The 11387-nt window shown below is 43.0% G+C and overlaps 1 protein-coding gene across 1 annotated transcript; it reads left to right on the plus strand.

The window, feature by feature from the left end:
• The first annotated feature begins 367 nt into the window (after window positions 1-367).
• Window positions 368-11053, plus strand: NPL (N-acetylneuraminate pyruvate lyase (dihydrodipicolinate synthase)). Its single transcript, XM_010014342.1, has 11 exons — window positions 368-432; window positions 1724-1797; window positions 2931-3018; window positions 5494-5551; window positions 5642-5717; window positions 6839-6931; window positions 7746-7894; window positions 8080-8126; window positions 8872-8956; window positions 9380-9419; window positions 10824-11053. Exons 1-11 carry the CDS (start codon window positions 368-370, stop codon window positions 10973-10975), a joined length of 927 nt encoding a protein of 308 aa, XP_010012644.1. The 3' UTR covers window positions 10976-11053.
• The last annotated feature ends 334 nt before the right edge of the window (window positions 11054-11387 follow it).

Here is an 11387-nt window from a genome sequence, read left to right on the forward strand (position 1 = left end):
AGGGCTGGTGTCGCTGTGGGCTGCCGTGCACTCGGTGTGGCGCCGCCCTTCTCGGAGGAAGGGCCTTGAGCCTGGTTCTCTGCAAAACTGGTCCGTTGCAGGCTGCCAGGCGTCCGTCCCCACAACCCTCGTGTAGAAAAGGAAAGGTAAAACAAGGAGTCTCTGAAACGTAACTGCACCCGGCGCTCCTAACCCTGTCTTGGGATGGTGCTGGCTGCAGGAAGCTGCTGTTTCACAACAGAAAGACAATTCTAACTTAAACTAGCAGCCTTGCAAAGTCCGTGTCTTCTGAACTTTGCCTGTCCAGTTTTGCTTTTAATGGAAGTTGAACAATAACAATTTTTATCTTTCTTTTCCAAACAGCTCGATGACACCCAGAAAGAAGTTACAGGGTCTTGTAGCTGCTACAGTCACTCCAATGACTCCTGATGGGTGAGTTGTCAAAGTTTCACTGATTGCTGTTACCTTAGACCCTTATTTTCTTTTTATTTGGAACTGATCACTTCTGATGATGTTTTGTGGTGGTGGTTTTTTTTTTTGTTGGTTTGAGGGTTTTGTGGTTGGTTGTTTCTGGTTTTGTGTGGGGGTTTTTGTTTGGTTTTTATTTTGATTTTTGGATTATTTTGGGAGGGAGGCTTTTTTTTTTTTTTAATTTCATCTCAGATGGAGGAACTATTAGCTTGCTCCCACTAGGACTAGAGTGGGACCCCAGATGTCCTCCCTACTTTGGAGTCAGCCATGTACCCTGAGCTTCTCTTGTGGGGGAATGTGTCAAGATCTGTATTTGTTTTTGAGGGAGACAGTAGAGATTTGCTAGCACAAATCTCTTCCAGTCCTCTGAAAGTGAGTCTTTATTTTTCAAAGCATGGTACTCTCTCATTCAGGCAGTCCATTTGCATTGCAGTCACTGCTTCGTTTCTTTCTTTCATTTTCATCTTCTTCTTGCTTTAAATGAAATTATTTCTGATTTAATTTTTTATTACGACTCAAATTTATTGCAGCATGGTATTTGGAGAGTAACCTGGGCCCTCTGCCTGGAATGCATGGCCCTTGTAAGATATGCTCTCGGAAAGCAGCTACGAAAGTTTGGGTGATGTGTGAACCCCAGTCAATGTACCAGGATTGACTTCTAGACTATAGAGTTTGTCTACATGTTTGACAAATGAAAATAATGATGAAATTCTATACACTGATAAAGTAAGTTTGTCGTGCAGAGCAGATAAACCTAGAATTCAATTTCCCCTATTTGTCAGGGAATTCTGTTGCTTTCCTCATTCTTTAATGAGAGAGAGGTCAAAGTCACATCCAGCAGATGCCATTTCCCTGTGTCCAGCAGTTAAATGTAGAGTTCAGCTATTTGCCAGCACTTGCACAAATATCTTCATGCTCTCAAGAGGGCTTCAGTTTCTCTGAGCAGTTGAAAAGTTTTGAGTGCGTCTTGTTCTCTTCTGTCACCTCAAAAAAAATTCTGTGATGAGCCTGCAGTAATTACCAATTGAGATAAAAGACTGTAACAGCAAATTACTTGTCAGGAGGAAGAGAAACTGGAAGAAAGAATTTGGAACTGAGCTGTTACCTGAAATGTTAAATATGTGCTGAGGGTATCATACCTCAGGGTAATCTGTGTGTGTACAAATGCAAGGCTTCAAAAATGTGTGTCTTTTTTTTTTTTTGTTTTCTTAACCACTAAGTTTAAGTGTTGCTGTGGTTCCTTTAATTTCAGACAAATTAACCTTTCGGTGATTCACCAGTACGTGGATTATCTGGTAAGCGAGCAGAACGTGAAGAATGTTTTTGGTAAGTGGTTTTGGTTTTTTTTTTTGACAGAAACTGTGTTACACCCCTTCTGCCTGGATTGGAATCCCATGATACCTTATCTGATAAAAGCTGTAGTGGGAGGGACTGTGGATGTGGGATCATCCTAGACATTTATATTCAACAGTGGAGAGAGTACAAGTGATACTTAAGGTATCTGCTTTTGCTCACACCCTATTTCTGAGTGGGATAAAGTAAGTGTTGCCTTCATACGGTGATGTTCCCAGAGATGAATGGATAATGCTGTGTTGGCAGGGAAGACTCAACTGAATGATTCTTCCCTTTGCCTGGTAAAGAAGCATCTGATTAAAAACCCACCATCTCAGGAATCCAGAGAATTCCATGGGCTCATCAAAGTCAGACGGGCTTCTTTAGGAGACCTGTGGTGCACCAGGCGATACTGAGGTGGTCACTGCTTCCATCTCTCTGCTCTGCTTCCATCTTGGGGACTGCTGCAGGGGCAGCAGGGATGGCTGGATAGAGAATACAGCACCTGCTAAACCACTTTTATTCACAGCCTGTCATAGTAAAGTACACTGAAAGTGATATGATTTTGGTTCAGAACTTCAGTAGAAAGACTGGCAAGATGCAGAACAGAGGATGGCAGTGACCACAGCTATCCCAGTTTAATCTGTTGTTTGTGACTGAACATACTGACGTTTCACTGTTTTCATGGGGTGCTTTAGCCTAGGTAGAACATGTGGTTCCCCTCACAGAAAAGACACCAAATTTCAGGTAAGGCTGGAGTAGAGATGGTCACTTTGCTTGGCTAGCTCAGCATCCCTTTGTCAGGCTTGTCCCAGCCTGACTCACTTCTGTGAGAAGGAGGTAGTGTTTCCTGGGGAAGAAGTGCTGGGAGGGCAGTTTCCCAGTTTCAGCAGCTGATTCTGCCTCCTCCCTCACAAAATTGCCAATCCTGAAACACCCAGGTTTCCAACACAAGCATTTAGTGATGATACGCCTGCAATCTCTGTGCAGATGCTGTTGTGAACCATTGCTATCTTAAAATGAGTTGGGGGGGAAACTTTTGTTTAATATGAAAAACATCAGTTCTTGTCTTCAGTAAAACCAATGCATGTAGGCCAGGCCTCAGCAAGTGTGTTGTGTTGAAACAGTGAATGGCACAACAGGAGAAGGACTGTCCCTTAGCATCCAGGAGAGGAAGCAGTTGGCAGAGGAATGGATATGCCAAGGAAAAGACAAGTGAGTAACTGAGAGGGGATTCTGGTTCTCATGTTATGATATAGCCATGCCTGACTGCAAAGCCAAATTTGCTGATGATTTTTGGGGCTTTTTTAGTATTTTGTTGTTGGGCTTTGCTCCCCAGCTCTTCTATCACAGAAGTCTGTGTTTTTATCACTACCAGTTAGCTGGTGTCCATTTCTGTTGCTTAGAGAGCTTGTAAGAGTCCTTCTCTTTGTTACACTGAGTGGAAGGGGGGGCAAAAAAAAAAAAGGGCCATGCCCTTGTTTATTCATGAGAAGAAATGAAAGTAGAGACAAATCTGCCTATTTTTGCCTTGTGAGCTTTTCTAAACTTTTTAATATATTAAATCTCTTGAACCTGTCTTCTGTCACTCACTGCTGCCACCTTAGTTGCTATGTCAGAGGATGAGAAGAGAAGGAGGTGTTTTGGGTGAGAAGGCTTTGCCAAGCCATTATCCATCCTATCTGAGAAGTCATGGCAGTTTGGTGAAGCTCCTGCTGACTGGAAAAGGGGAAATATAAGTCACATTTTTAAAAGGGAAAAAAGGAAGACCCAGGCAGCTACAGACCAGTCAATCTCATCTCAGTGCCTGACAAGGTCATGGTGCAGATCCTACTGGAAACTGCTAAGGCACATGGACAATAAGGGGGTGATTGATGACAGGCAGCATGGCTTCACTAAGGGTAAATCATGCCTGACAAATCTGGTGGCCTTCTATGATGGAGTCATGGCATTGGTGGGTAAGGGAAGAGCAACTGATGTCATCTACCTGGACTTGTGCAAGGCATTTGACACTGTCCCACATGACATCCTTGTCTCTAAATTAGAGAGGTGTGGAATTGACAGATGGACCAATCAGTGGACAAGGAATTGGCTGGATGGTTACACTCAGAGAGAGTTGTGGTCAATGGCTTGATGTCCACGTGAAGGCCAGTGACGAGTGGTGTACCTCAGGAGCTGGTATTGAGACTGGTTCAACATCTTTTGTTGGCAACATGGACCGTGGAACTGAGGCACCCTCAGCAAGTTTGCTGACAGTGCCAAGCTGTGTGGTGTGGTTGACACGCTGGAGGAAAAGGATGCCATCCAGAGGGACCTTCTCAGGCTTGAGAGCTAGGCCTATGTTAACTTCATGAAGTTCAACAAGGCCAAGTGCAAGGTACTGCACCTGGGCCAGGGCAGTGCCAACCACAAATATAGGTTGGGCAGAGAATGGACTGAGAGCAGGTCTGAGAAGAAGGACTTGGGGGTGTTGGTTGCTGAGAAGCTCAACATGAGCCAGCAGTGTGCGCTTGTAGCCCAAAAACCAACCATGTCCTGCGCTGCATCAAAGGAGCGTGACCAGCGGGTCGAAGGAGGTGATTTTCCCCCTCTCCTCTGCTATCATGGGACCCTGCCTGCAGTACTGCATTCAGCTCTGGGGCCCCCAGCACAAGAGAGACATGGAGCTGCTCGAGTGAGTCTAGAGGAGGACCATGAACGTGTTCCAAGGGCAGGAGCACCTCTCCCGTGAGGCTGAGAGATTTAGGTTTGTTCATTCTGGAGAAGAGAAGGCTCAGGAGACCTTAACACAGTTTTTCAATACCTAAACAGGGCCTGCAAGAAATCTGGAGAGGGACTTTTTACAAGGACATGTAGTGATAGCACAAGAGGTAATGGCTTTAAACTGCAAGAGGGCAGATTTTAGATTTGATATTAGGAAGAAATTCCTTGCTATGAAGATGATGAGACACTTGAACAGGTTGCCCAGAGAAGCTGTGGCTGTCCCATCCCTGGAAGTGTTTAAGGCCAGGTTGGACAGGACTGTGAGCTACCAGGTCTAGTGGATGGGGTCCCTGCCAGCGGCAGGGGGGTTGGAACAAGATGATCTTTAAGGTCCTTTCCAACTCTTAACCATTCTATCATTCTATGATTATATGATAGTGAGCAGAAATATACTGGTGTGAAGGCTCACTTTTATGGAGCCTTTATATGGATATGGAGGAGTAACTCAGCAGTGCGACTGATGGACTGGAACTTGGGAGTGTCCATTGGCAGGAACAAACAAGCAGTCAAAGGTGCTGCTGTGAGGTTGAACTCTTCTGGTAGTTCTGCAGAGAAATAGGTTTAGAAAGCAAAAATATGCTTTGATATCCTTTCCTTTTCCCAGCTTCCCCTTAAATACTTAATGTCTTAATTTTAACTTCCTAATAAAATGCTAAGATTTGTCTCTCCTGACAGCCTTGCAAATACGACAGCAAGGAGTCATATGATTCATATTTGCAAATATGTTTTCTTTTTACCACCACCAGCTGCTTGCCACTGTCAACATTTTCCCTGTGTGTCTGCTCATCAGGTCAATACAGGTTCAAATCCTTTTAGGTTTAACCTGTGTTCTGTGGCTCCCTGGTATGAAGTGAGTCAGTCTGTCAGACTGGTATTTTTCACCATCACTGAAACCTTCCTAAACCTTTCAAATTTGTTTTTGTGCAGATTGGATCATGTGATCATTCATGTTGGAGCACTGAGTCTGCCAGAGTCTCAAGAGCTGGTGTGTATGTAGAGGGATTCCTTTTCACTATGTGTGTAATAAATATAAAACAGATGTACCTTCAGATACCTTCCATGCTCTCTTTCATAGGCAAGACATGCAGCAGCCATAGATGCTAGTGGTATTGCTGTAATAGTCCCCTTCTTCTTCAAACCCACAAACAAAGGTGAGTAGATGGGATTGCCAGACCTACTGAGGCCTTTTATATTGCCCTCCAAATCTTTATCATAGATAAAGGATTAATGCCATCTTCTTTCTTTGGAAAATACTCTGGTGATAGTGTTTGCACACCTATCATGTCTGGCGCCATGCAAAAGCAAAACCTAGAAGAGGCATTTTTTAAGGATGGGAGATACCAGAATTCTCCCAGTAAGAAGCGGGAAGGATGTCTTTTGGAATGTATTTTGTTAGCCTCTTGTAAAAAGAAGAGTTGCTTATGGAAGGAGCAGTTAATTAGTCTGTCTTCTGAATAGATAGTATAGAGCTTATGCTTGATCTGGGCCACATGAAGATGCAGTAGCTTCCTTATTTACCCTTGCATGGCACTGACCAAGTTGATAAACTGCTGATACACAGGCATGCCTCTTGTTACTGAGGTCATCAGGTTTGGTTCTGTGCACCTAAGATAACCCCAGAACTTAAATTGTTTTGCTTTTAATAGCATAAGCATAACATAAAAACTACATGAAGTGGAAATTTGTAACAGAAATGTTAAAAAGCTGTCTGAATTAATTATTAATGTCCATATGAAAGCATCAGAAGAAACCAGACTGTATTGCTAGAATGGCTGGTCTTGACAGCCAAGGACACAATCAGTGGCAATCAAACTGGTAAGCATAGAGGAACAGGAGAGATCAGCAGGAGACCTCACTATTACTAATAGGATGGCCATGAGGTTTCAGCATGTTGTTTTTTGCCATTCCTCTTCCTGCTAAGCCAATAGGAAGACTGCCTAAGGATGCAGTGAACAAGATTCTCAAGAAGAATGTCAATGATAATCACAGAATAGTTGATATTGGAAGGGACCATGGGGGGTCATCTAGTCCAACCTCTCTGCTCAAGCAGGGTCAACTAGAGCACATTGCTCAGGATTGTGTCCAGTTGTCTGTTTGTCCCCGGGTGCAGGACTCTGTATTTGCCTTGACTGAATTTCAAGAAGTTCCTCTCTGCCCATGTCTCCAGCCTCTCCACAGGCACTGGCTGCTGTGACTCTGACCTGTCTTTCACTACAGTGAAAGATAGGATAGTCTCCTTCTCTTATGGGGGTACTTGATTGTTTTCTTCCAGACGAGCTGATTGCTTTCTTACAGAAGGTTGCATCTGAAGCCCCTGCAGTTCCATTTTATTACTATCATATTCCTCATCTGACGGGTGTGAAGAGTAAGTACTATTTAGTCAGCTCTTCCTGAGCCTGTAGGCTCATAGCAACCTGGGTAATTCCAATTGGTGGTGTGATGATTCTACCAGCCTAAACCAGGTATGTGGTCTCTGCTCCCATCACAAGCTGTAGTGGAAAGGATCCTTTCAAAAAAAATGGGAGGTGAATCCAAGACTGAAAAATAAATTGAATTCCTCTTCATTGGAAAAAAAGTCATGGCTTATGAATACTGAGCAACTGGGATGGAGGAGGTGATGCTGACCATGGCTTTGCAATTAATGTGAACCAGCACAGGTGATTGCCTTGGATAACCATAGGTAAACTCCAACTTTTTGCAAGATACTGACCACCATCTCTTGGTGTACACTGAGTGCATAGTCATGTTTGCTAGTAAATCACTTACGAAACCACAATGCTTCTCCAGTCTTATTTAGCAGAGGAATGAGGAAGAGAATACAGATCTTTGGTTATTTGCTCTAGACAGTAGGTTATGTGGTGTTTCTGGATGTATGGATTTGTATTTTTTCTTAATTATGTTGTTGCCAGCTCATTGCTAAACTTTCACTTATCCAGGGTTTTCCCATTCTGAGCTGGTAAAAGAAATGCTTGAAAAAGCGTGGAAAGATGTATTTTGTGTAACTCTGGGAAACAATCACACTGAAGTTGTCTTACTAATTTTTTTAGAGCTATATAATTTACCAGGCTTAGGCCAAAAGTGAACAACTTGTAAAGTAGTCAGTCTCCCTCTTGGGGACAAGGCAGGGAGATCTTCCAAATTAGGGGTGTTTCTTCACATGAGATTGCTGGTTTGCACAGTTCATGTTGAAGAGTTGCTGGATGGAATAAAAGAGCGGATCCCCACGTTCCAGGGTGTGAAGTTCAGTGACACGGACCTCTTGGACCTTGCACAGTGTATAAACAAGAATGAGAGTGAACAGTTTGCATTTCTTTATGGGGTGGATGAGGTAAGAGGCTCTTAAAAATAATTTCTTCTAAGGCATTCTTTTGATTCAGCCTCAGGGGAAAAAAGTAACCCTGGTCATTCAGTGCCAGGCATTTTTGCTGCTCCCTCCCACCACCCCTTTTCTTTTCCTTTATTTTGTTACGTGAAGTAAAATCTTATTTTTTTTCTCCCCCCACCCCAAACTAGCAACTGTTGAGTGCACTGGCAGTAGGGGCAAACGGAGCAGTTGGAAGGTCAGTATGACTTGGACTCCTTCCCCTTGACACACACACTGTATTGTTCTATCTTCCACTATCTACACGGTGTTTCTCTGTCTCTGTCACCACAGCAGAGGATTTTACATGGTAGGGCTGTACAATAGCAAGCAGATAGACGAGCCAGCTCCAATGCTAGTGATGGGACAGTCGTATAACCTGGGATCTTGGATTATGTTCATTCAGGTGACTATTGCTGCAGTCTGTAAGCTGACCCAAAGGTTTCAACATATTTCTTTATCCTCACAGCAAACTTTTGAAGTAGGGAATCACTTTTATCTTCATTATATGGGTAAGGAACCAAAAGCCAAGAGAGGTTAAAATCATTAGTTCACATGAGAAGTCTGTGAGGAAAAGGGCTCTGCTGAGTTTAATTTCTGATTTGTCTTCTGCCTGCTTAGATGTATTAATGTGGAATATCTGTGTTCTAGTCTAGATGATCCATTAAATGAACAAGCAACTGGAAAATTAAGTGATTGACTTTCCATATTATGTCTTTCTATTTTTAATTTTGAAAAGCAGTTCCATTTGGAAAGAACTGGGATAAAAAATCTACTCTCTAAACTTTTCTGTAGGGTTTGACATACTTCAGTATAAACCGCCTGTCATAATAATAGCATTCCCATAGTGTCAACAGCTTACTTCTTTTGTTTAATGGTTCTAAGCTCCTCCTTTGCATTTACCAATTCTATTTTTGGTTTGGGTTTTGGTTTTTTTTTGGCAGTACATACAACTATTTGGGACGAAAAAACAATCAGATGTTGCAAGCCTTTGCAAAGCCAGACCTTGCATTAGCACGGAAATACCAGGTATATGGTTTGTCGTCCATACCCTGAGGTAGCTTTATTAAAGCAAGCTTCTTTCAGCTCCAGCCCCCCCTGCTTGTTATTCATCTCTCCTCACCTTTTTGACCATTCCTTACTAACTTTTAACCAAGATCTGCCTTACTTATTCAACTCTAATTTCATACATGCAGAGTGAGCAATGGCCTGGCTTTTTCCATTGGACAAGCCCACAGTGGCCAAGCCTCTTGACTAGGAATATTCGGGGAATACCTCCCTCCCCTATTCCAATGGAATTCAATTAGTATTTCCCACAGACTGGCCAAGTGGCCAAGGGCTTTTCTCAAAGCTGTGCAACAAATGTATAAGATGTAATTATCTTAACAGTTCTGGATGCTTTTATATCTTAAAATTTTAAGGCATTAATAAACTACTGTCTGTCTTTTCTAGTTTCTCACTGGGGAATTTCTCAACTTTGTCATCAAACTAGGTAAGCCCTACACTGCCTGTTTCCCTCATTACATGTAAAAATGCAGGCTTGGTGCTCCTGAAACTCTTAATGCTGCTGTACCCTCAGAACTTCCTTCCCAAAAGATTTCAGTGAAAAAACATTGTGTCTGCTGTTTCCTGAGTTAGTAGCAGCTGGGAGCTCAACAAAGGCAGCTGACCAAGCATCCCTGACAGATTCCACTCTCGCTTCCTTCCTTCTTCTGTGAAACCTCTCAGCTTTAAAGCTGTGACTCTGATTTACCCTTTTTCTTGTCCTAACTCTTTGTGGGTTGTTTGTTTTTTTTTTGCTCTGTCTCCAAAAGCTCATTTATAGCTTTGTTTCTACAGAACCATTTTTCTGAAATGGTGGTGCTCCAGTAGGAAGACAGCTCTGAGAATTGTCTCTCTTGCCTTGCTATAATTGAAGAGTAACTCTGTTCAAGGCTGTACAAGGCCAAAGCATTTTAAAATAGAATGAGTATTAGAAACAAAGCCAAGTTTTAATAGAAAAAGCAATTAAACCCAAACACATCAGAGTAGTGTGGGGAGACTGAACTGGACATTTCCTGGTTTTCACTTAATAAGGAGAACTGTTCACTGTGGTTTTGCTATACATATTCAAGCTCGAATGAATCTAGCTGAGGTTTAGTGCTTGGTTTTATTTCTTGGGTTAAAAGTCAGAGGAAATGCATCATTATTTAGCCTTATAGATAGAAACAAACATTGAATTTCCAGACGTACATAAGGACACTTGAGCTATGGACAGAGAGCCTCCTGAAGTTGCCCATGGTGGTTTAAGCTAGTACCCAGTGTCATGGGTCACATGCCAGCGGGATGTCACTACTCCCAGGGCTTGGCTTTATGTGAGTCTGCATCGGGAGATAGCTAGGAGGCTGCAGACATCAGGTTGCCGTGAAGACAAATGGGCTGGGATAGCTCAGCCTACCAGCGAAAGTAAGTAAGTTTGAAGTGGCCTGATTTTTGCTTTTTTACCTGTGGAGGACTTGCACCATCTCTTCTATTGTCAGGGCTGCATGGCAATACATTTTGGCAAGGAGAAATGAACACACATACAGCCCTGGTTATCTGTAAAGCGACACAGTACTTTGTAAAGTGCATGTCTAAGACTGCAATCTGCTTGGTATCTTTAGGCGGCAAACAATAATGGTATAATATATAAAAAATGTAGCAAGCAGGTGTAGTTTTTACTGTAACGTCTTTCCTGTCTATAAGCATGATCACCTCTCCTTAGTTACACTGTCCACACTTCTGAGAAGTGCTTAAAGCCTGGTTCATGCTGAATTACACAGGAACTCTATGCTGCTGCTTTTTTGGACACCTGTATAGAGACTGCTTTAAGCAAAATGATCTGTAAATGTCCTGATCTTTGCTTTTGTCCACCCAGGTTTTGGTGTTGCACAGACTAAAGCTGTAATGACTTTTGTTTCTGGCATTCCCATGGGACCTCCACGGCTTCCACTTGTCGATGCCTCTGAGGAGTTCATCATCAAGGCCAAAGCCAAGCTGGATAGCATTGTGTGGCCTGAGGGTGACTGATACTCAGTTCCATGTCGATCTGGAAGTGGAGGCTCCTTTTCTGGGATTCACTGTCACGTGGTACATTGCCCACGTGATGAACGGTGATTTCTTTCAGGGAACTGGCAATGTGCCTGAGCCCATTCTGGTTACGGCCGGCTTTGTTGGTGCACATGTAGTCGCCTTTTTTACCCTACTCCCTGGAGCTCTGCACATTCCAGGACTAGCTGGTATCTTTTAATAGTAATAAACAAAAAAAGGCAGATTTTCCCCAGTTAGAACATACTGACCCCTTTTGTCTAGAAAGGGGGAAGATCTGTCTCCGCTCTCTGTCCATCTAAATTACGTTTTGTCTTCCCCTTTTGTGAGCACTACATCGTGGGTTTAAGCAGTGGTATGACACCATCTGTTCGCTCAGGGCAGTATCTTGCTA

The sequence above is a fragment of the Nestor notabilis genome, unplaced genomic scaffold, assembly GCF_000696875.1.
Source record: "Nestor notabilis isolate BGI_N333 unplaced genomic scaffold, ASM69687v1 scaffold15925, whole genome shotgun sequence".
Classification (NCBI taxonomy): domain Eukaryota; kingdom Metazoa; phylum Chordata; class Aves; order Psittaciformes; family Psittacidae; genus Nestor; species Nestor notabilis.